This window comes from Thamnophis elegans, chromosome 12, assembly GCF_009769535.1.
Source record: "Thamnophis elegans isolate rThaEle1 chromosome 12, rThaEle1.pri, whole genome shotgun sequence".
Lineage (NCBI taxonomy): Eukaryota > Metazoa > Chordata > Lepidosauria > Squamata > Colubridae > Thamnophis > Thamnophis elegans.
Window position 1 is genome coordinate 304,521 of NC_045552.1, and position 22,905 is coordinate 327,425.

The 22,905-nt window shown below is 63.9% G+C and overlaps 2 protein-coding genes across 7 annotated transcripts; both read right to left on the minus strand.

Annotated features, from left to right (window-relative positions):
• Positions 1–416: 416 nt before the first annotated feature.
• DPF1 (double PHD fingers 1) lies at positions 417–8,997 on the minus strand. 6 transcript variants are annotated; one of them, XM_032227836.1, is made up of 12 exons: positions 8,729–8,997; positions 7,508–7,668; positions 6,926–7,033; positions 5,973–6,100; positions 5,711–5,800; positions 4,633–4,711; positions 4,206–4,337; positions 2,742–2,792; positions 2,064–2,183; positions 1,328–1,440; positions 1,025–1,106; positions 417–937 (listed from the first exon to the last, which is right to left on the minus strand). In XM_032227836.1, the coding sequence occupies exons 1-12, from the start codon at positions 8,758–8,760 to the stop codon at positions 867–869; spliced, it is 1,167 nt and encodes a 388-aa protein (XP_032083727.1). In that variant the 5' UTR covers positions 8,761–8,997; the 3' UTR covers positions 417–866. The 6 variants fall into 6 exon arrangements, with proteins under 6 accessions (XP_032083727.1, XP_032083723.1, XP_032083726.1 ...); XM_032227832.1 differs by lacking the exon at positions 2,742–2,792 and having other exon boundaries at positions 6,941–7,033; XM_032227835.1 differs by lacking the exon at positions 2,742–2,792 and having other exon boundaries at positions 8,874–8,994.
• Positions 8,998–10,726: 1,729 nt separating this feature from the next.
• On the minus strand, positions 10,727–21,362 carry NUMBL (NUMB like endocytic adaptor protein). The gene is made up of 9 exons (XM_032227130.1): positions 21,229–21,362; positions 16,132–16,275; positions 15,771–15,845; positions 14,466–14,540; positions 14,016–14,156; positions 13,442–13,646; positions 13,060–13,341; positions 12,771–12,905; positions 10,727–12,663 (listed from the first exon to the last, which is right to left on the minus strand). The coding sequence occupies exons 2-9, from the start codon at positions 16,255–16,257 to the stop codon at positions 12,065–12,067; spliced, it is 1,638 nt and encodes a 545-aa protein (XP_032083021.1). The 5' UTR covers positions 16,258–16,275; positions 21,229–21,362; the 3' UTR covers positions 10,727–12,064.
• Between the last annotated feature and the right edge of the window lie 1,543 nt (positions 21,363–22,905).

Here is a 22,905-nt window from a genome sequence, read left to right on the forward strand (position 1 = left end):
GGGGCTCCATCGTCAGGGTGACTGGGGGACCCTGACTGGTGCCAGGAAGGGGCTGCCGCTCTTCGGCTGGCCACCCCCGGCCACTGTTTGCCCCCCCCCCATTGTCGCAAGTGGGGCAGAGAGAGGCGAAGGCAGCGATTCCGACCACATTTAATGTATGTAACAATCCAAGCACACAAAAGTTGCAGGCAACGGAACAACACAGCTACACAAGAGGTTGGCAGGCCCCCACAGGCCTCCGGCTGCTGCCAGGCGCTTCTCTCCCTGGAGTAGCCCACCCACCCTATTTCAAGGCTGCCCTTTTAAAACTTCCTTCTCCCCCCCCCCTTTAAAATCATAAAGAGACACCCCCCCCCCCCAGCCTTGCAACAGCTTAGTGGTTACCACCCCCCCATTGCTCTCGGCTCCCCCTCCCTCAGCCCAACCCCCGTCCCGCCGGCTGGTCCCAACTCTCCTCAAAGGCTTGCAGGTTGCTCCCACGGGCAGGAAGGGGGTCCACGGCCAGGGTGGCCCCCTCCCCTCCAGGTAGGAAGCCTCTGGACTTGCAAGCAAAGGCAAACACTTTCATCACATGCATCAGTCTGGAGGGATGGAGCTCCCCCCCCCCCCACCAGTGCAGAGGGGCTGCTCTCTGCCCCCCCCCAGCATATGGCTTTGTGTGGACTGGCCCCACTGGGGTGGCCTGAGTGGGGCCAGGAGTGACAGGTGTCGGTCCCACTGCAGGAGCCCATCAACACTTTGGGTGCCAGACCTCGATGCTCCTTAGTCCCGGGTGGAGGCCCTGCACAGCTCCCGCGCGTGGCCTGCAGTACAATTCGAGCGTCCCGGGGGGGGGGGTTGAGGCTGGTGGGGGGTTGAGGCTGAGCCTAGGTCAGGGTGATGTAGGCTGAGGCTTTTTCCTTCAGCTGCCGCAGGCACAGATGGCAGCTCCAGCTCCCTGCAAGCCAAAGCAGCCGGGGGTCACAGCCTGGCCTTCTCCGCAGAGGGAGCCCCTCCCTGTCCCGTCCAGCTGGGGCTCCCTTACCTTCAGGGGGTTCGGCCATCGGTGGGCTCAGGCAGTACATGTGGTAGCCGCGGTCGCAGTCATCGCAGAAGAGCAGCTGGTCCTGGGGGGGGGGGAGGAAGGGGCCGCCACTGAGAGGCGCATCCGGGACCCTATTCCAAGGGGCAGGGGAAGCAACCCTCCCCCCCCTCCATGGCCGCCATGACTGCGCCTGCCACGGCCTAGAAAAGCGCCACGCTTTCTGCAGGCCATGGCGGGCAGCTCCAGGCAACCCTCTCTGCGGGGAGACCTGAGAAGCCACACGTTCCCTCCATGCTCACATACGTCGTTTTCTGAAGTGCCACACAGGCTGCAGCTTTTGCACTCGATGCACTGCCAGCGGTAGGTCCGCACAGCGGCCGTCATGTTCACCGTGAACTGCAGGCACGACGGGTGCCCTGGTGGGGGGGAAGAACCAGCAGCCCCTGAGGTGGGCAGCTGCCTCCGCAGCTCCACCTGCGAGGCTGGGCTCCCATCCGGAATGGCCCCCAAGGGCCGGCCGGCCAGCAGGGGGAGCCACAAGAGCTTTGGAGGGGGACCGGAGCGGACAGGGAGCCCTGGCCTCGCACACCCACAACCCCAAGGCTCTCCTACAGCTCACAAGCCCTGCGGCTTTCCCTACACCCGCCGTCAGGGGACCTGGAGGCACCTGTGTGGTCCAGGGATGAGTCCCGTCACTGGGCCACAAGGACTCTGCTGGTTGAGCATCACACAACCGGCTTCACTTGGTTATTGACAGGTGGCAAGGAAGATTCCGAAAATAGATCCTACCACATGCCCAGTAAAAGTGCTGGGCATAGGCACCGTGCCAAGCCACAAAGATGCCAGGCTGAGCAGGGTTTTCGCAATCCCCATTCGTTGTGTTGTGTGTAGCCACCAAATTCCCAACTGCCGTCTTATTCCCTCCCTCAAAAAAGGGGGAGCGAAGTTTTGGGCCCATGGGTCCCCAGGAGACCCCAAACTCCGTAGCTGCATCATGCCCGCAGGTGCCGCCATTTGGCCAGAGGCTGAGCCGGCTCACCTGAGCGTCCACAATCAGCACAGGAGATTAAGTCCTCTGGGCAGCCAGTCTTCTTGGAGCCGCCTAGACAGAAATCACAATAACCATTTGGTATGACTGTCCCATCCGGAGCTTTCTTAGCTGCAAAACAGCAAGGAGAGGTCGAAATCAGGGGTGGGCCCACACGCCCCTCTGTCTTCACCCCCCACCCACCGAGGGGGTTGACACATCCAGCCGGCCACACGCTCGCTCGCTCACTCCCAAACGGCTCTCCCGAGGCTGGAAGTCCCTCGCTCCGGCCTCCTCCGCCTCGCCTGGGTGCCTAGCAAGCACCTGGCTGTGCACTGCAGAGACCCCCCACCCGCAGCGCCCAGTTTCTGCCAGAACCTGCCACCAGGGCACTCCTCGGGCAGCCTGCACTGGTAGGTGGGCACACAGCAAAATCTGGCAGTGGCTAAGCTGCCTCATGGAAGCCGCCTGCCCTTCCGCGCTCTCCCCTGCCGCTTTTCGGAGGAGGGCTGGGAGGCTGATCCCAGAGGGAGACTTTGACCGCAGGACAAACAGGTGGGGGGGCGCTTCCTCTCACCCCCGTCGACTCTGGAGAGGCCCCTGGGGGGGGCAGGGGGGAGGCCGCACGGGGGTCCCAGGCAGACCCCACGTTCCCAGCCTCCAACCTCTCAGCGCTGCCCTGGGATTTACCTGCGTGCCTGCGCTGGTTCTCTGGGACCCAGTTCAGCTCTTTGCAAAACTCTAGAGAAAGCCCGGCAAGATGGCAAGAAGGAGAGAGGGGAAAGGGGGACGTGAGCGCAGGGAAGAGAAGGAACAGGCTGGATCTGAATCGGGGAACCAGGGCTGGGAGGGGCGCTGGCCGCCTCCGCACCTCCGGCCTGTCGGGACGAGCAGGTGAGCCAGCAAGAAAGCGGGTCTCCCGAAGGGGCGGCGGCCCAGCTGCTTTGGGGAGGAACGGGGGCGCGGGGAGACGGGAGGGAGCTTTCGGGCGGTGCGAGCGAGCGACTCCGCGACCGGCGCCGGCAGAGAGGAAGGCGGGTCTCGGGCGAGGCGGGGGGGGGGCACCCAGCAGGCCCCCGGCCCCTTTTCTCCAGGGATCCCCTCCCCCCAACCTCCCGACTGCTTTGTGCTCCAGCGACGGCGCTGGGATCTCCATGGCAACCACCAAGACAGGGGAGGGGATGTCTTTGTTAGGGAGGGGCGGCCTCTTCCCTCCCCCTCCCCCTCCCCTCAGGTCTGGGGAAGGGATCCGGAGAAGGCTTCATCCGGCGCCCCCGCTTGCAGAGGCTTTCCACGCCCCCCCCCCAAAAGGAAGGGGGGTCCCATTTCTGCAGCCTTCTCAGAGGAAGAGCCCTTCCTCTTCCCGCCCCTCCAGCCCCTCCCTTCCCGAAACACACACAGACCCACACACACACACACACACACACACACACAGACTGAGAAGGCCCAGCTCAGAGGTCTCCACCTGCATATGTGTGCAAGCATGAATGCTCCCCCCACCCACTTGCCTTTCCCGCTCCCATTCCCCAGCCAGCCTGTCTCCCCAGACCCGTCTCCCCATCCTTGGATGAGCCCAAGCTGGAAATCTTCCACCTGCCAAGTTCGCCCACCGTGTTTCCATGGCAACTGCATCAGGGTGGGAGATTCTTGGAGCGCCTCCCTCCCTCCCTCCCTCCCTCCCTCAGTGGTGGATGAGCAGGGAGGATGAGGAGGCTGCCTGTCAGTCTGGAATGTGCCAACTTTGGGGAGCCCCCCCCCCAGCCCCAAACCTCCAGCCATTGCAGCTCCACTGGGGTGGGGGACGCTTTCCTCGGTGTGGGGGGGGGTGGCCTCTAGGGCGTTTCCCCACAGTCCTAGCAAAGGAGCCTGGGACCTCCGCCCCCTTCAAGGCAAGGAGGGAAGGGCGGCAGGGGGGGGGTCTTGGGCCAGGGGCCTTCCCGGGAGGCTGGGGACCCTGGCGGGACCTGGAGCTGAGAGCTTCCCCGTGGAAGGCAGCCCCTTCCCCAAGAGCTGCGCTTGTGTCCCTCGGGGGGACCCTTGAAAGCGCACTTGGGGGGCTGCATCCTGGGCCCAGGCTGGCTCACCCGCTGGAGGGGCTGCAGGCAGGGCGCATCCCTGGCACAAAGGGCGGTGGGGGGGCAGGGACACACTCACGTTTGTGGTTGTTCTTGCGGTGGAAGGGCAGGGTGTGGCGCTCGGGGCCCTCCTCCCCTTCCTCTTCCGCCAAGTGGGTGTGTGTGTAGTGGTAGCTGAGTCCAGGACGATTCTTGTAGCGTTTCCCGCAGACTGAAAAGCCCAGAAAATCTCTGAGGCCCAGACGGCACCCAAGGTGTCCCCCCCCCCCCGGCTTCTCCTCTCCCCTGGGGGGCTTTGGGCGGCTGCCAAGGGGCCCCCGCAGGCTCCTTCTCCTGGCCGCCCTGTCCCCCTCCCTCCCCCTCCTGCCTCTCATCGGGGACCCTGGGTGGACATGGGGGCTCGTGGCAGGAGTCAGCCCGGTGGGACAGGCCCCAAACAACGCCCCCCCCCAGCCTTGGCCAGGACCACCCCCCCCCTGAACCCTCCCAGAGGGAAGCCCACTCACTGTCACACACGTAGGGCTTGTCCCGGTCCTCCATCAGGGCCGCCTCTGGCCTCTTCCGCAGCCCTCCGATCCCATAGGCCTGCGTGGGGAAGGAGGAGAGTGAGGGACTCCCAGGACTCTTAAAGGAAGGCAGCCTTCTAGGCCTCATGAGCACTGGTGGGGAGGCTCACGGGAGACCCTCCCTGCACAAGGGCCTCTCCCCCCAACCTTCCCTGTTTTTTGGCCAGAGGCCCCTTTTGGCCACTCTGCTGCCAGCTCCCGACACCCCACGAGAGGACTGGAATCAATTCTCCACCTCCTTTTATTTCTGGCCTTTTGCTCTGAGTTTCCTGGGTGACTGGGAGCAACTCTGGTGGGGGCCCCACCCTCTCTTTCCCACTGAGCCCTCCTCACAACCGAGGAACAGCCCTGGAACTGCAGGCCCCGTGCCAGAATCCCCCTGGCAGCCCCCCGGGGGAGGGGGGTGGCTGTGCCAGACAAAGGGGCTCCCCACCCCCCAAGCAGACCCCCATTCTTCCTTGCCCCTCCTCCCCTCTGGGTCTTTGCCTGGGGGGGGGCGCCATCTGAGGTGCACCCCCTGTGAGGAGGCGATTGCTGGCCAGGAGCCCCTCTGATGGGCCCCCCCCCCTTGCCCAGGCTGACAACCAAGGAGGCCCCCAGGCTCCAGGGGCCCCAAGGCAGCTGTGGTGGGAGGCCTTGGACTGAAGCAGCCCCTCCCCAAGCAGCCGGTGAGGTGCCCTGAGGAAGCCCACCGCCTGCTGATCGGAAGGCCTGGAGCTAGACTGCCTCTGTTGCTGGAGGTTCTGCCAGTGAGCCGAGCAAGCAGCTGCCACCGGGGGGACGAGGGCCTCTCTCTTGACCCTGCCTGAAAGGGATCTTTGCTCTCCAGCTTTCCCATCGGTGAAGGTCCTATTTTCTAAGGTGTAGAAAAGGTGCTGGGGTTGGGGTGCTAGAGAGGCAAATGGAGCCCTGGGGGGTGGAGGGGAAGGCTCGAGCTCCTTATGCCCAGCGTATGTTTCTTGCCAGCCAAACGTGCCCCCCTCGCCACCCCCGGCTGCCCTTCAGAGGCCGGCCCCACCTTGCTCTTGGCCTTGTTCTTCCTCCGGGGGACGTCCTCCTCAAGGTCCTCCGGGTCCAAATCGTGCAGGAATTCGCCCAGAGGAGCCTTCTGTGAGAAAAGGGAGGAGGAGGCTCAGCTGAAGGGCCTGCAGACACTCAAGGCGGGAGGATGGGACGGGGGGGGGGGGGCAGCGAGGAGATGGCCCAGATTCTCCCCTCATCCGGAGGGCCTGGGGGGACCCTGCCCTCCCCCTCCCTCCCTCCCTCCCTCCCTCCCTCACCGGGCAGTCTAAGATCAGCTCTTCCTCCTTCAGCTCCGGCTTCTTGTCTCCCGCCTCGGCACAGAGCAGGGCCTCCAGGACGGGCCCTTCAGGGAGCGAGGCCTCCTTCTTCAGGGGGGGCTCACAATCTGGGGGAAAGCAGAGGACGAAGGGTCAGGCAGAAGGAGCCCCTCCTCTGGTCTTCCCTGTGGCACTATGGCCCCCTCCCATCCACCGACCCCGGCTGCTGCTTCCTGCCAGGAAGAGATCCTTCATCCCAGAGGAACACCTGGCGTAGTTCGCACCCAGAACCTGCAGAGCAGGCCAAGCTCCTGCTCACTCACTCCCCCCCCCCAGGGCTCCTGCCTCTGGCCCCTTCCTCTTCCCCCCCCTCCTCACACCCAGTGTTTCCCCAAGGGCTTGGCCTGAGGGAACAGCAGTTTTGCCCCAGCCCCCCCCCCCCCCCCTGGCAAGCTGGAATCCCCTGCCCATGGCTGGTCCAGGATCACTTCAACCTGTGCAAGATGAGAGGTGAGAGGCTGCAGGCAGGAGAGAGGGGACGCAGTGAGGAGGAAGGGGCCTGTTTTCAACCGTCTCCTCACCGCAGCTGCTTTTCTTTTGTTGGGTGCCCAGAGCTCCTTCTGAGGGACTGGCAGCTCTGTAGTTTGTTTAACAACTAAATAATCTGCCACGGCTGCTAAGCGAGGCTCCCCACCTCCCCAGTGCGCACTCGATGTGTCCTTCCATAAACCATGACTCAAAGTTCTGATCGGGTCTTTCCAGAGTTCCCATTCAGCCACAGCCCAAAATGGGTCTCTCTTACTTAGTGGGCAACTGGCATCGCTTGCTGCTCTGAAGCCTCCAGAAGGTCCCAGTGGCCATTATTTGCCAGGGAGCCGTAGAGAAGGCCTGCTGGAGATACGGCACCCACCCAGGGCAACGCTCTCTGCCCCCCTCTCTCCCCAGCTCCTTACCAATCTTGAACTCACAGGGCCGCAGCCGTGGGTCCTCCAGGATGTTCAACCGCCGCCTCTTCCGCCAGCAGCGAGCTGGGTAGGTGTAGATCTGACCGGGTGCCAGGCCTGCAGGAGAGACGCCCACAATCTTCCCTGAACTTGGCAGAGAAAGTAGGAGGGCAAACTTCCCTCCTCTGGAACCTGAAGGTTGGCAAGGAGCCTCAGCGGAGCAGCCTCATGGCATCTGGGGGGAAGCTGAAGGGTAGGTGGGTTGCCGTGCCCTTCTGCCATTTTGTTTGGCATGGGGGGAGTGCCTTAAAGACAGGTTGCGTTTCTCTCTGCTCTTATTCCACTAAGGAGCTCTGGTCACCATGGTGCCCAGGGACGTCAGGAAGGAGAACTGACCACCACCACCACCACCCCGTGTGGGGTGGGGAATGCCCACCTACAGGCCTCTCTGCACATAGGTTTCAGGCTTCTAGTCCTCATGAAGTCAGAGTTTGTGCTTCTTCCCCCCCCCCCCCCAACTAGTCACTCGGCTCTCGTGGCCCCCGGGGGAGGGTCATCATTAAGTACAGTGCCCACCGGGCATCTCCGCACCTGGGCCCCTGTGGGTCTTCTCCATCCAGATGTAGCAGTTGTTCTGAGCGACCCCTGTCTGCGAGTCCAGGAACGGCAGGCGCATGCTGCGCTCGGCGCACAGGCGGGCGTTGTAACTACGGCAGTGCTCGATGGCTTCTCGGTAGAAATCCTCCCCCAGGCTGCAAGAGAAGGCCCGGCCCTTAGCCAGCGCGCCTCGCCCGACCCGGTCGCCGGCGCGGCTCTCCCAGCAGCACTCGGATCAGAAGCTGCTGGGAGCCGAGGAAGTGGCTCTAGGGATTCCCCGCAGGGGCTGGAGAAGGCCGCCGCCGCCGCCGGCCGCAGCGTGGAGCGAGCCCGCGGCCCCAGAGGCGGCAGGGCACGGGACTCCCGCGTCCCCTCCCACCCCTCAGGCAAACAGAGCTGGTCCCCAAGAGGAAGTGGCGATGGCCGCGGCTGGCCTGGGAGCAAAGGGGGCGGAGGAGACCATTTGGCCTTGGAAGCGTCCCCTCTCCTGGGGAAGCAGCCCGAGAGGCCCCTTCCCAGGGGGGACCCGGGGACTTTGTCTCGGCAGCGTCTGGGCTCAAAGGCACCGGCGTTAAGGGGCCTCTGCCCATCTGCTGGACAGGCCCAAGGACGGCCGGGGGGTGCGGGGCGCCTTCAGTTCCTCCCACGGGGAGGCTGAACAACTCCGGCACCGAACAATGCGGGGAAGAGCAGTAGCGGACCCCACCCCGGCGGCCGGGCCGCCTGCTGCTTCGGTTCGCCGTGGCGTCCTGTTGGGGAGAGCCCCGGCCGGCACCTGTTTCCCCGGGCACACCTGTTCCGCTAGCCCTCCTGCAACACGCGTGCCGACAGGCGTCCACGCGGGACAACGGGAAGGACGCCGAGACCAGCCCACGCTGGTGCCGATCCGCCGAACGCGCAGTCACCTCCCCGCGGGGACCCCTCTCCGATGCCTCCCCAACCCTCCCGGCACCAAGCGCCCTCCCCGCGCCCATCTGCACTGCCAGCAACCAGGCAGACCGAGCCTCTCGCTCCCCCCGTCTGCCCCCTCCCTCCTCCTCCTCCTCCTCCTCTGGCCAGGAACAGCTGCCGGAACGGCTGAGCCCCCGCCGCGCGAGGGGAGGGGAGGGGAGGGGAGGGAGACTCCAGCCACCCCCCTCCCCCCCCTTTGGATCCTTGCCCCTCGTGCCTGCCGGGGAATCGTGCCACCCCACCCCCCAGATGTGGGGCACTCACCATTTGATAGACTTGTGCACAGCTGTGGCCATTTTGATACGGGAGAAAATGCCTCACCCAGCCTGGCTGGGTTGGTGGGAGAAGCCACGGATCCCCCTTTCTATTCTCTCTTTCTTTTTCTTTTTCCCAGCCCCCCCTTTTTTACCTCTCACATCGGAATATACTGTACAATTTTATTCATTCTCGAGCAGCTTGCAGCAAGGGGGGCCAATCACAGTGCAGCTCCTTTGAGCCCGGTGCACCATGGGGAATGTAGTCTCGGTCTTACAAAAGACTTCTCTCCTCCACACACACTTTTTGGCATTAATATTTCCCCCTCCTTCCTTTGCAAGCGCTTTACCCGCTGGGGATGGGAAGCGGGCATCTCTCACAGGAGGACTACAACTCCCACAAGGCCGTGCGTTTGACAGCTGGGAGACCCACCTCCGGGGGGAGGGGGGAGGAGGGTTGGGGATATTAAAAAAACGGGAGAGGGATCATTAATCGCACTGTAAATGGCATCGCTGCAAGAAGCCGCCCTTCCTTGCCGGGTGCAGCGCGGCTGCCGTGGGGCGGGCGGGGGTCTCGGCGCGGAGCAGAGACCGCCAAGGCCGCAATCCGGGCTTGCTGGGTCGACCGCAAGCGGGGAACGCCGAATCGGCCGCGGCGACGCCAAGTCCGCGCAGGCTGCAGGAGTCGCACTGAGCCACCGACCCAGGCTCCGGAACCGACAGGGGTGCTCCCGAGCATGTGCAGAGGGCTTCCGGGCATGAAATGGCTCGGTTAAGGGCAGCAGGTCGAGCAGCCCCGCAGTTTCTCCACCGCTCGGCGACCTCCACCCATTTCCCCCGTCCCCTTTCGCCCTCCTGCCGAAGGACCGGGGTGAGGGCGGGTGGAGGAGGGGGCTTGCACTCAACTGAGCCGGGAACGCCCTCGAAGGACCCGTGGGTGGGTGGGGGCTTCAACCGCCCCTCTTTCGGCCCTTCCCGCCTGGGTCTTTTGCCCGAGAAGCCGCCGGTGAGGGTCTCCCCCGCCCCCTCCGCTGGGCAAAGGCGTCCCGGCGGCGGCCTTCGCCCCTTCTTCCCCGGGGCTGCCAGGGCCTCCCTGCCAGAGGTTCGCGCAAGAGCGCTGCGAGATTTGGGGGGCCAGGCGCCCCGACGGGGAGAGGCGGAGGTCTGGGTGGGAAGCGAGGCGGCGGCCTTCCGCGAGCCCCACCAGCCGTTCGGCCGCCCGGCTGCCCCCGCGCTGCCCAAGGCGCCTGAAGGGGCTTCTGCTGCCTGCCCGCCCGCCCCTCCGCTGGGCGCTTTCGCTCTTCCTTCGTCGGCGCCGCTCAGCGGAGAAACGGGAGCTGTGCGCTCGGGGCGCCCTCAAGGCGGCATCGCGAGGTCCCGTTGCCTTCAGGCCTTGCTGCCCGCTCCGCAACCCCCCTGCCTCGGATTCCAATTGCGCTAAAACCCCGGATTCAGGCGACGTCCCCCGCTGGCTATGTTGGGACTGGTCCTGCGGGGGGTGGGGGGGTGCGTAACCGCGGCCTGGCCAGGGTGCCTCAGTGCTCCTGCGGGACGCATTGGCTCCTCGGGAGCAACCGAGTCCAGGCTGAAGGGTTCCTCCACAGGGTGCTAAAATGGGGAAGGGGCCAAGCCTGAGAAGCCAAGGCCTGGCTGGGAAGGTAACAGACTCCCAGCCACGTTTGTGGGCACCATTGGCAGGAGCACCATCAGTTGGCAGCAGAAGATGTCCTGGCATACCAATCCAGAAAATTGGTCCTGGAGGCACCAAAACCCCATAACCTCCTTGGTTCAGCCCCCAAAGTATCCAACAGGACTGCAGAGGCTGCAAATGGGCCCAAGCCAAGAAGCCCCCTGCCCACGTTTCCGTTTCTTATGCTGAGAGGCTCAGGGCTTCCCACTTCTGCCCCCTTCAACACCCCCCTCCCCCCCATAAGAGATACAAGCATTGCAATGGGGTATTATATTACTGGCTCTGTTGTTTATTATATAATACAAATAGGTGGGATTCTTTAATACAAAAAGTTTCAAAATAAGATAAAAAATAATACCCTCTGCCATTTTTGGAAACCTCCGGGCAGTCTGGTCAGGAGAGGCAATCCTCGGCTTCCATCTTCTCTGCTCGCCCAAGGTGAGGGGGGAGGGGGGAAGCAAGGGCAGTTCTGCTTTTGGAGGAGGGGGGGGACACTGAGGAGGTCAAGGAGCCATGTGGGAGGCAGCTGCAGCGGGGGGAGGCAGCTGCTTTCAAGAGCCTGCCTGAAGCTGGCTGTCCCACTGGAGAAGGAACACCCCCACCCACCCTAGTCCTCCCTTGGCTGCCCCTTCCAGATGACCCCGCTCAGCCTTATTGTTCCTGAGAGCCTGAGGTCCCCCCAGGGAGAAAGTCTTCCTAAGCCTTTGCATCTGGGAGGGATTCTTCCCCACCTCCCACTCCCCATGCTTGGATGACTGAGGTGAAGGAGAGGAGCCTCACAAGGCCAGGCATCCTGAAATGTATGGGAGTGTGTCTGTGTCCCCCCTCCCCCCCGTGATTTGAGGACTAGTACCCTGCCAGACCCAAAATTGGGAATATGTAACAAGATTAACCTGAAGAATTTTTCTCCAACCCAGCCAAAACTGAGAGGAGGGGGCACCTCTTTTGCAATAACCATGCCAACAAGCTCACCCCCCACTATTAAGTTTTGGAAAGGAAAGCCAGTTCCTCCCCTCCCCCCCCACCCCCGACAAAAAGGGATCATGGATCTCCCATCAATCCAATCTTTTGCTCTTGGGTGGGTGGGTGGGGGGATGTAGTACCCTAACCCTGTTTGAGGTCCCCCATGTGCAGCCTGAGGAAGGGTCCCTCGGCCTCTGGAGAGAAAGGAGCCGCCTTCGCAGCTTCAGGCCCAACCACAGGCAGCCTTGGAGGGGGGGGGGGAGTGGAGGCACCCAGAGCCTCCCCAGCAGCTCTACAAAGGTTTTGGGAAGAGGAGGGCAGAGCTGCCCGAGGAGGAGGGGGCCTGCCAGGCACAGAGTGGAGCACCCCAAAGGGAGATGGAAGCTGTTACTGATGCTCTGGTGCTGCTGCTGCTGCTGCACAACGGGGGTGGGGGGAGAGCAGAGACCCCCTCCCATCCGCCCTCTGCTCTCCGGAGGCTGTGGCAGGCCTGGGGGGGCCTCTTGCTTACCCTGGTTTCCTACTGGCCGCCCGTCCTCGGCCTGGACGGGAGAGGAACTGGCTCCCTGCGTCTCTTGGGGGCAGCTTTCCTGGTCCCACTGGCCGCTTTCCGAAGTGCCGCTCCCCATCCAGGGATTTAGAGAAGCCGGCCTCGCAAGATGGGGTGCTAAAGGGGAACCTTAACAATTGGGATCACAATTCTATTTCAAAGGTTTTCTGCCGGTCACCAGAAAAGGGGTTGGAGGCAGCAGTGGAGGCCTTGGATTCGAGGGCAGCCCACTGGGCTTCAAAGGGGTCTGGGGGCTCGAGGTGGGGGGCAGAAATGCCTGGGGGGCTTTGCTCAGAGGGCCAGACAGTCCCGTTGGCTCTGAGCCGAGGGGGGTCCAGGAGGGCCTGCGGGAAGGGGCTGGCCTTGACCCCCAAATTTGTAAGGGGAGCCTGTGTGGCGGAGCAGAAGGCATTGGTCACCATTTGGGAGGGTGTGATGCCCACCACAGGCACGCTGGGGAGGGCAGGGAAGGGCAGTGCAGGCACGTAGGCAGTGCCCACAGGCACAAAGGTGGGGGGCATGTGGGGAGATGCAAAGATGCCTGTGGGGAGGGGGGCTGCCTCATAGCTCAGAGGAAAGGCGGGCAGAGGTGGGGGGGCGGCCTGGGGAACCTGCTGGTGCTGCTGAGCCTTGGCAGCCTTGGCAACCTCTTCCAGCCAGCGCTCTGCCTCCGAGGGGGTCCTCTTGTGCCCTGGCTGGAACAGGGGGCTGGCCTGGGGGTCGTCCCATGAGCAAGCGGGTCCTGAGGAGAGGGCGATACGAAGGTCAAACAGCGGCCCTCCCAAGCAGGCCTCCAAGGCCCCCCACCCCCACCCCCCAGCACAGGGAGAGTGGGCCCTCCGGCTGTACCTGTGCTACCCCCTTCTGCGGGCACGAGGGCTGCGGGGGGCTCTCCAGCTGGCTGGGCGAGCGAAGTGTCAATCTGAGTGCAGAGAGCTGAGATACTGTCCGAGTCCCTGCTGGCGCCTGCCTCTCCCTCTGAAACTGGCAGAAGAGAATATGCAGCTGGTTCCTTGGGGCCCGTTTCCCTCCCCCCCTGCCCCCTTCTCCCTCCGGCCAGTAGCTCCTGCCCTCCCTCCTCACCTGCACCGAGTGCCAGCCCCTGGCAACGGCCTCTGGGAGCCCCCGCCTGTCTCACCTGTGCTGCTCTCGGCGTGGCCCTTGCGCTGCAGAGTGGAGGGCAGCTCGTTCAGGCGCAGGGAGAGCTGCCTCTTGAAGGGGGAGTTCTGGCTCAGCGTGGGGAACCCTCGGAAGGAGCCTTGCCGCACCAGCTGCTCCAGGGGGGCATGGCGGCGCGGGATGGCATGAGCCCCCCCGGCCTCCACCTTCTCCTCTGGGGAAGTGGCCCCCTGGGGAGGAGAGGCGCTGCCGGGTTGGGCAGGGGCTGCGATGGGGGCCGAAGGGGCCGCAGCTGCTTCCGCTGCAAAAGAGGAAAGAAACCGGGGGTCTCGCTGGTGCCGCTCCCACAGAGCCCCAGCGGTGGATTGGTGTGCCCCCTCCAGCCAGCCAACGGCTCCTACCTTTCTTCTTATCCTGGGGGGACCATGCTCCAGAGGGGCGGGAGGTGGGGGCCGGGGGCCCGGGCAGTCGGAAGGAGCCCTCCCGGGCAAAGCTGGTGCGGCTGGCATCGAAGGAGGCCGTCACCCCACATTCCTTCTCCCGCTTCTGCTTGCGCTCCAGGCAGGCGGCAAAGGCGCAGCCCACGGCGTGGCTCAGGCGCTCCCCCTGGCTCAGAGGGGCAAGGCGAGTGAGCGGGGGGCTCTGCTGGGGGGTGGGGAAGGGTCTGGCAGACGGGGTGCACCATTCCCTCCCTGGGTCTGGAAGGACCACCGAAGAGGCAGAGGGGGACAGGAAAGGGGACCCAGCATGGGACAGTCTGCCTCGGTTTCCCTTGTTGACTGACCGGTCAGCCTTTCGAAAGAGCCCTGCTGGCCGCCAGACCTTCCCAGACCCAGGAGGGGTTCGCGGGGCACCACAGCCGCCCAGCAGGCAAGGAGCAGCTCCTCCCCAGGACCGCCCTCCCTCTGGGGCAGAGGGCCGGGAGAAGGAGCAGAGCCTCCCTCCCTTGTTGCCGGGAGGAAACCCAGCACTCACCGAGTCCTTCAGGGCCAGGAAGCCGTGGCAGATCCAGCGCCGGGTAGTGCCATCCCGGCAAATGTAGGAAAAGGCCTTGTCGAAATTGCGATCCGGAGCACAGAAGGAAACCTTCTCAATGGTCTGGTCCACGATCAGGTCCTGGGTGGGGGAAGGGGCAGCCACAGCCCCACCACACTGTGAATGGAACATGTGCCCCCTCCCTGCCTTGTGGGCTCTGCATGCGCTCCGGACTCTCTCATCACTGGAGCTTGCGCCCAGATCAGGAAGGACAAACCCCGACCGGCACCCTGCCCCCAGCAACCGCTTGGCTTTGGCTCATGGGGGGCCTCCTGCCATGCCCCCCCCCCAATCAGAGCCCAGCTGTGGTCAAGGCCAGGAATTTCTGGGCAGTGAAGGTGAGACACCCTTGGACTGGCACGCTGGCCTTCCCCACTGCCAGAGGCCTACCTTGGTCTTGTCGTCCACCACGCGCAGCCCATCGGCTGAAACCCACAGCACGGACTTCACAGATTTGCGGCCACTCTGTGGAGGCCACGGAGAAGGACCACATCAGCAGGGCCCACCTCCCAAGCCCTCTTGCCCCCAGGCCCTCTCCTTCTCCAAACCCCTCTGGGCAAAACAGGCCCACTGAAGCGGGGGGGGGGGGAGAGCAGGAGAGGAGCCTGCAGGGCATTTGGCTCTCCTTGGCAGCAGGGTGGGGGGTGGGGGCACTGGGTTTTGTGCCAAATGCCCAAATGTTCAGTTTCTGGACGGGTGGGGTCCCATCAGGGAATCTCACCACGCCTTGTGCCTGCAAACCTGCCCCCCCACCCCCAAAGTCCAGGCAGGGTGTGTGTGTGTCTTGCAAGGGTGGAAGAAAGAGCAGGCAATCCAAATGCCCCTCGGAACCAGGGCCTCGGATTAATTAGCTAAATTATTCAAAAGCCTAAAAGGCTCCTTAGTCAGCCCTCTCTATTTTTGTTGGCACATTATTTATAAACGCTGCAGTTTGCAGTGGAAACCTCTCCGTCCCTCCCCCTGCCCCCCCCCTTGGGGGAAAAACGCTCTTTGCCTTCTGGGAGATTCAGCAGCCGAGATGTGCAGCCCCTCCCCACTCACAGGCAGCCTGCCCGCCCCCCTGCAAAAGAACGGCTTTCTGTCAAAGCCTGCGCACATCCCCTTCCCCTGATCAGCCCCTGGGCTCCCCTGCTGCAGCTCATACAGATGGCAAACGGCAGCAGAGGAAGAAGCATAGAGTCTGCCTGCTCCCTTTGGGATTCGAAGATAATCCCTAAAACTCTTCAATAATTATTTTAAAAAGTTTTAGAAGGAGCAACGTTGTTTTGTAGCAGACAGCGATGGCACAAGGCCCCTACCCACCACTCCTCTTACGCAACATGCTGACATGGCCCAAAGTCAGCCTTAACAAGCATGTTGTGGGAACTCGGGTCCCTGCGCGACTCTCTGGCTTCAGGGACGGACGGGGCGAAGACGAATCCCGGCCAGATTTTGTGCAAAGTTGCTGATGAGTCACCCAAAGAGCAAAGAGGCCAGGAAGTCCAGCATCAACTATGATTATTCTGGGTGGCCAATAAGACCCTGCGGCCATCTGGCCTCCCCACCAGCAAAGGCCGAATTACAGAAAGGTCAAAGCTGCAAACTGGACTTCCGTCCCCTGGACTCCCACTGCTCAGAGCCCGGGACGTGTGGGCGGCCTCTGGTCCGGCCAGAGCCATCCTTGGGCATCAGCCCCCTCGCCAGCTGGGCCCTCACCGCTTTCAGCTTCTTCACCGCCTCTTCGCACACCTGCATCCCCCGGGACTCCTCCACTTCCACGTAGCCCAGGTACTGCGGGGAGGGAAGGGGGAGCAGTCAGCAGGCCTGACCTGATCTTTGTGCCGCGGAAGCGAAAGGGGCAGCGGGAGCCACCTTGTGTGGTTGCCCGGGACGCCCAGAATCTGACCGCCTGCACTGGTGGGCGAGGCACAAATTGAGGGGCCCCAGCGCAGCCCCAATCACCAGGACCCTTTGGCTGCGAGGCAAACGCGAGGGGCTCCCCCCTCCCCCCCCACAAGGGCCGGAGGCGCTGCCCCTTTGGCCGGGGCCCCCTCGGAGGAAAGGGGCGGCCACTCACCCGCACCGGGAAGCTGCAGCGGCCCTTGCGCACCGCCTCTTCATCGGCTTGCCACTGGTGGGGGCGGCTGGCCTCGGGTACGTAGGAGGGTTTCTTGCGCCGGAGACTCTGCCGCAGTTTGTTCATTGCTCACCCCTGCTGGGCCTGAGGTGAGAGAGGGCAGGTGAGCCCGGCTGCCCTCCAGGGAAGGAGCCGCACACAGCCCTGGCGGGTGGTCCAGGCTTCAGCGAGACTCTCCTTCTGGTGCCCAGAAGCGTCGGCCTCTGGCCAGCATCACCCCAGACTGCCCAGGAAACCCCCGAGCTGGCCACTCCTCACCAGGACCTCCGAAATGGGGGCGGCATATTCACTGGCCGAGGGGGGGAGGGGGAGGAGATGCCCCAAAGTTCACCCTGAGCTGGTGGCTGAAGTCCTTGGGGCAGCCCCCCCCCCGGGCCTCCCACCGGATGTCTTCCAGCCCTAATAGGAGGAGCTCTTCCCAGAAGAAGGAGCCCCAGGGCATCGGCTCCCCAAGGGATGCCCCCCTGCCAGGGACGGGCAGCCTAGCCTGGGGCTCTGACTTCCTGAGGCACAGCAAGGAGGGAGCAGAGTTCACCTGCTGAGCGGAAGGGGGGGGGGCAGCGGGTCTTCTCCCATTCCATTTCGAAGCCGTTGCATGCCAAGGGGGGGGGGGGTTCTCAGTCACGCTCTGATAATGCAAAGGATGCCAAGAGCTGAACCCTCCCCTCCCTTCCTCTCCCGTCTCCTGGAAACAGCGGCCAGCCTCGGAGGCGGCATGTTGCTTCACAGGCACCCTAATGTTGGGGGCAGGCAGAACCCCATCTCCATCCCTCCTGCGTCCCTGCCCCCTGCCAGTGTCGCTGTCCTGAAGACCTGCAGTGAGGGGTGCAAAGCCCCCCCCCCCGGACTCTGCCTAAAGCCTGTTTGGCCGGGCAGAAGCAACGGAGGGCGGAGGGGGAGGCCTCCTTTGGCCCTGCAAACACTTCCAGTCGACAGGAAAGTTTCTGCAGAAACCCAGCAGGTGCCCCTCAGCTCACAGATGGTCCAGGCCATTAAATGGACTCTGCCCCACAGAGCAGACACAGCCCGGTCTCTTTGTGCAGAGCGTGCGCCCCACACAATGGCCACAAAGCGAAGCCCCTGGAACGCTGGGGAGACGCACAAAGGGGCCCAGACGTAGCCGTGGTTAGGGGCTGTGTGTCTGTGGGGAGGGGGGATGAGGTCTTGTTTAGAGATGGCCTTTTAGCAAAGTCAAACTCTTCCACGCAACAGCTGCCTGGAGCTGGTGGGAACAAAAGGCCACCCCCCACGTCAGGCCAGCAGCTGCCCCGGAATGGCTTGGGGGAGCCCTCAACAGCTGTGTGTGTCCCGACCCTCCTCCCCCTTCCCCATCGAGCGCACCAGCTGCACCACGGCTGGGCAAACATTTGGCCAAGAAGGACTTGTTTCCTCAGCTGCCACCAGGATGCCCCCCCCCCCCGGCAGCCTGGCACACCTCTAGCGGCTGGAGGGTTTGCGGGCCCTGATGGGGGGCAGGTGGGACTCTTTCCCAGGCAAAGAGGGAGGGCAAGAGGGAGGGAGGGAGAGGGAGCAGCTCTGCCTGCCCTGAGTGAGAGAGGGAGGAATGGGGGGGGGGGAGAGAGATTCTCCCTGGTGATCAGGACCAGGGCAGAGAGATCCAGGGAGTCTGGGAGATCTCTTGGGGGAGCTGAAGTCCAGGAACTTCACTGATCCTGCCCATCTCAGCAGTGCAGAAAAGCCCACAATGCAGGCCAAGCCTTGAGCGGGGGGGGGGGGGGGAACAGGAGGGGCCCTTTCCCTGGCCTGCTGCTCCGTCTCCCGACCCAGGAGAACTTATGGCCTCCTGCACCAGAGAACAGCCTGGGTGTGTGTGAGGGCTGGGGCTGCACGAGCTCTATGCACCTTCTCACCCAAAGAGGCCCTGGAGCCCGCATGGCTTCCCTTGTGCTTTCTGGCTGGGCCAGGGAAGAAGGGGGCCAGGTGCGGGGGGGGGGGTGTGGACCTCAGAACAGTCGGACCCAGCAGGCCCTCTCTCGGTGTGTGCGTGGGTGTGTGGTGTGCTCTGTGGCTGGCAGGCCCTGAAGCACCCGAAACAGGCAGGTGCAGCAGGTGCTTCCTGAGTCTGGATCTGTTTTTGGAGTTTGGTCAACTATTGAACCCGGCTAATTAAATGGGGGGGGGCTTGTTGCATAAGACAGTACCCCCCCCAAAGTAACAAGGTGAGCTTGGCCTTGTGTGCAAGTGCAGCTGTGGTGGGCTCCATCCGCAGAGGCTGCCTCACCAGGAGACACGGGCCCCCCTCTCCCTCGCTCCCCTCCAGCCCAGAGGCCCATCCCAGGGCAGTGCCCAGCTCAGGGCAAGACGGCTGGACTTCAGCTTCCCCCAGCTGTGCACACAGCGCCTGTATCTGTGTGAAAAACTGCCTGCCATTTTTGGGTGTTATGAGAACACTAAAAATAGGCGCCCCCCCCCCCCAATCTCTTAGCCAGTCCGCAGCGTTGCTGGCTGCTTTCCCCAAGAGGAGCCGAGGGAGGATGTAATCTTCTCCAGGTCATCCTGGGTGGGAGCCCCCATTTGTCTGGGGCTCGCCCTGGACCCCCACCCCACCCCGTGAGAACTGTGGCAGAGCGGAGAGGGCAAGTGCGACCCAGATCAACCGTCCCCCCCATAGGGCTAGAGGGTTTCCAGGGAAACAGTGCCCCCCCCCCCCAACTCCAGCCGGCACTGCCCTGCCCTACTCAGGCCTCCTGGTCAGAGTTCGTCCCACCCTCCCAGGACTTTGGGGAGTTGCAGCCGGGAAAGGGCTGTCCAGCAGGGAAGGCTTTGGGGCCACTCAGGCTCCCTCTGGGAAATCTCTGGAAGGACCTGGCAGACCTGCCGGAGCCCCTCCCTTTCGCCCGAGGGGAGCCAGGGGACCGGGAAGGGCCCATTCCCGTGGGCTGCCAATGCACGGCCTTTCCATGGTGGAACTGCTGGCCAAAGTGATCCCGGCAAGAGAGCCCACCTGGTGGGTCTGCAGCGTCAGGAATGAAAAAGGACCCCAAAGATGCCGCCGGCCCCTCTGGCTGCCACCTCCTCGAACCAAGACCCAGAGATGGAACCCCAGTGGCCAGAAGGTCCCTGCCTGGGTTAGCCCACGGGGGTCCTGAGCCTGAGGATATGCAATGAGCAGGTATTCTCTGAGTAATATGCAGAGTGCAAACAGCATTCCTTCCCCAAGGATGCTCCTATCTCCCCCCCCCCCCCCCGGCTGCTACTTGGATTGGATCCCAAGTCAACTGGAACTCTAGCAGCTTTTCCCAGCCTCCTCCCCCTGCAGATGATGGAAGCAGCACCTTTGCGGGGGGGGGGGGAGATGACTGAGAGACCCCTCCTCTGCCTGTGCACCCCCAAGAGATGCTCCTGTGGGAGGGAGGGGCCCTTCATTGGAGCCACCAGAGCTTTCCTGGGGATCTTCAGAAGCCTCCCTGCTGGGGCCAGCACAAGAATGCCTTTCCTTGCACACGGAGGGGCTCCTTGGGGTGGTGGCCCGGGAGCCTCTTTCTAAACTCTGGATGTACTCACCTTCCTGTGGAAAAGCTTTCCCAGGAAATTATGGGGGTGGGAGTGGGGGCTATGCTACCTGGCTTCTTCCATGGCTTTTCCCCCAAAGTGGGGCTCCCCAAAATTCACCTGAAAAGACCCTCATTCATCCTGCCCCCCTTGATGTTAATCGGTCCCTGAGGCAGCCTCATTTCTTCCAAGGCTGACCACAAGTGAGCCTGCCAGGGAGACCCCCCCCCCTCTCCGAGCCTGCTCTGAACATGTCACAGAGCTTTCTGTCGGCCCCACCCAGGAAAAGAGTCTCCTGGAGGGAAGGAAGTAGAGCGGGCAGACTTCGTCAGCGCCTTAAAATAGCCAAGGCAGCCAGGCCCTGGGGGGGGGGGGCAAATGGGGCATTCAGGGGCCGAGTCCTGTGGGAGGCAGAAGCTTCCCAGGAGAGATGGGGGGTGACCTGAGCCATCCTCTTCCTGGAGCTGAGCAGGCCCCTTTCCCTACAACTGGGGCTTGGCAGGTGGAAGGGCCGGAGGGTAGCACCCCCCCCATGCAAACTCTGGGAGATGGGGGGCAGTGGAGGTGGGGGCTAAACCTGCAGCTCACCCAGCCTCTCTGCCTCAGGGCTGCTCTCCCAAAGGGTCCTTGTGAGGAAGCACATCATAGAAAGTATTAGGGGGGCACATCAGCATAATTCATGGAACTCATTCTCTGGGTAGCTCCCACCGGCTGGGTCAGGCAGGAAATCAACCCCCCCCCCCCCGAAGAATTTCCCAGAGAGGCCACCCCGAAGAGAGAAAGCTGGCCCTCCCCTGGGTCTCCCCACTTCAAGAGGCCTCGCTTGGCAGCAGCATCTCCAGGCTTGGGCCTCTGGGACCCGCACCCCGATTTCTGGCAAACTCCCACATGCACAGACAGCGCCGTTCCTGGAAATTCCCAGCAACGCAACCGAAGAGCATCCCGAGCTGCGTCCCGAAAGCCTGGCCAGCCTGGCGGGGAACTCGCCGGCCCCTCTCAGAAACCGGGACAGGGCGGAAAGTTTCCCGCGAGCCCCCTGGGCAAGTTTCGGGCCGGCGCGGGGGCTGCTCCCTCCCACCCCTCGGGCGCTGGGGGAGAAGGCGGCGGGCGCCAGAGCCGGAGCTGGGTGGGGCAGCCGGGCCAAGGCAGGATGATGCCGGAGCTTCCCGGGCAGCCTGAGGGGTGGCGGATCGGACAACCCGCCCCCGCCTCGCAAGGCTGGAAAGGCCGCCCTCCCCGCAGCGCCTGCCTGAGCGCGGCTGGGCGGAGGGCGGGATGCGATTCCTGCCCCCCCCAGACCCCCTTTGGGCAACCCGGAAAGGCTCTCCGTGGAAGGCAGCGGGGGGCTCCCGGGCTTCCTCTCCGGGCCGCCAGGAGTCCCCGAGAAGCCCCTCGGAGCCCTGGCGCCCCACAGGAGGCGGACGGGGGAGCGGAGCTCGGGGCTCCGTCCAGGCGGAGGGAGAGCATCTCGCGGCGGTCCCCGCAAACGGGCAGCTCCTGCCGCCGCCGCGGCGTCGTCCTCACCTGGATGCGGTAGCGGCGATCCTCCTCCCGGTTCGACATCCAAGGGGAGCGAGGAAGGAAGGGCCCGATGCCGCCCCGGCTGCTCCGTCCGCCCGCGGACCCCGCTCCGTCTCTGCCGCCGCCGCCGCCGCCCGCACGCGCCTCCCCGTCCCTTCCTCCCTCCGAGGAGAGACTCCCGCCCGCCTGGCCACGCCCCGGGCCCGGAGGATGCAAGGCAGGCCCGCCCCGCCGCCAGACCGCGCCCCCTCCCCGCCGCCTCGGCCCGGCCCGGCTCCTGCTGCCGGTGGGGGCCCGGGCGCTGGAGGGCGCCTTCCGCGCTGCCCCGCCTGGACCGCCTCCCTGCCTGAACGAAAACGGCGCCTTTCCGAAGCCGGCGGCACTTTGTACATGCTTGCAGCTCCTCTTCCTTCCCGCGAGGACCAACGATGCTGCCTGAGTAACGGCGAGAGCCAAGAACTAGGCCGGCCGGCCGATAGGCCGACACCCCCCCACCCCGGGAGGAAAAGCCAGCCGGCCAGAGAAGAGGCAGCGGAGAGGCGCCTCGTCCCGGGGCGAGAGTCCCCTATTAGGGGAAGGGGAGGTCTGCGTGCAGGAGGCGCCCTCTTCGCCTTCCCAGGTGTTCCAGGGGCTGGCACGGAGCACAGGCTGAGGGGGGGTAACCACAAGCGGAGTCTCCATTCTTGGGAAGATGCTGATGACGGCTGGGAGAGCAAGAGGTGGGACTTGGGAGATTTCGGGGCGCTTAGGACCCATCCTGTATTCATGGGGTGAGGAGACTGCTCCCCTCCCCCTGGCAGGGATCTGGGGCTCCCCCCATTCTCAGAGCACCGAGAAACATCGGTTAACCACTCTCCCCTTCCACACACCCTTGCAGTGGAAAAATGCCTCCCCCCGCACCCCCGGTTTCCGGAAAGGCGGCTTCAATGAAATCCAGCTGGCAGCGCCTGATGGGCTGGGCAGGGGGAAGCGGGGCCAGAGGGCAGATGGAGGCAGGCGTCTTGGGGCTTCCAGGGGGAACCAGGAAGCGCCTCCTTGGGGCCAGGGAGGGGGTGGAGGCTCTGCTTAGCCAGCAAGCATGGGCTGCCCTCCCAGCGGGCACGGGGTCTGGGAGAAACAGCTGGGAAAACACACAAGGGCAAAGAAGCCAGGAATGGCTCCTGTGCTGAGGGGTGGAGCCCCCAAGAACAGATCCCCACCGGAGAGACATTGTGGAGGACATCCTTGCTCCACTGGACTTAGGGGGAAGCTCAGCCCCTGGAAGGAGGGAGCTGCTTCCCAGCAGGCCACTCTGCCTGCAGCCCTGACCACCCCACCCCCATCCCTCCTTTCCTGGAGGAGGAGGAGGAGGAGGAGGAGGCTGAGAAGGTTGTCCGGCTACAGCTTCAGGGCACCCTGGAAGGCATGGATGATTCAAAGCCAGTCCTGCCAGAGTACCTGGTTCTGGGGCATACTGGTCATAGCCCACCATCGGTTCAGATGGTTGTGATGTCTTCTGTCCTGAAGGGCACTTCAGCTGGTTCAGAACGCCGCTTGCCCTGGCATTCCCAGGCCTGCCTGTGCTGGTGCTGGTTACCTGGAGGTGTCCTGGCGCTACGGCCCCTCCCCCACTCTGCCCTTGTTCAAAGGGGCCGAGAAAAGCTTCCTTGGGCTAAACTGGGCAACAGGCCCCTTGCAGGG

Excerpts from the sequence above, each read along its gene's own strand:
- DPF1 (XM_032227836.1), bottom strand. The coding sequence starts at position 8,760 with ATGGCCACAGCTGTGCACAAGTCTATCAAATG. Across the intron at positions 6,101-6,925 it reads GCCCTGTGAGTTCAAGATTG|ATTGTGAGCCCCCCCTGAAG; the intron begins GTAAGGAGCTGG and ends GCTTTCCCCCAG. Across the intron at positions 4,712-5,710 it reads AGAACAAGGCCAAGAGCAAG|GCCTATGGGATCGGAGGGCT; the intron begins GTGGGGCCGGCC and ends TTCCCCACGCAG.
- NUMBL (XM_032227130.1), bottom strand. The coding sequence starts at position 16,257 with ATGAACAAACTGCGGCAGAGTCTCCGGCGCAAGAAACCCTCCTACGTA. Across the intron at positions 14,157-14,465 it reads TGGTGGACGACAAGACCAAG|GACCTGATCGTGGACCAGAC; the intron begins GTAGGCCTCTGG and ends TCCCCCACCCAG. Across the intron at positions 12,906-13,059 it reads CCACGCCGAGAGCAGCACAG|TTTCAGAGGGAGAGGCAGGC; the intron begins GTGAGACAGGCG and ends CTCTTCTGCCAG.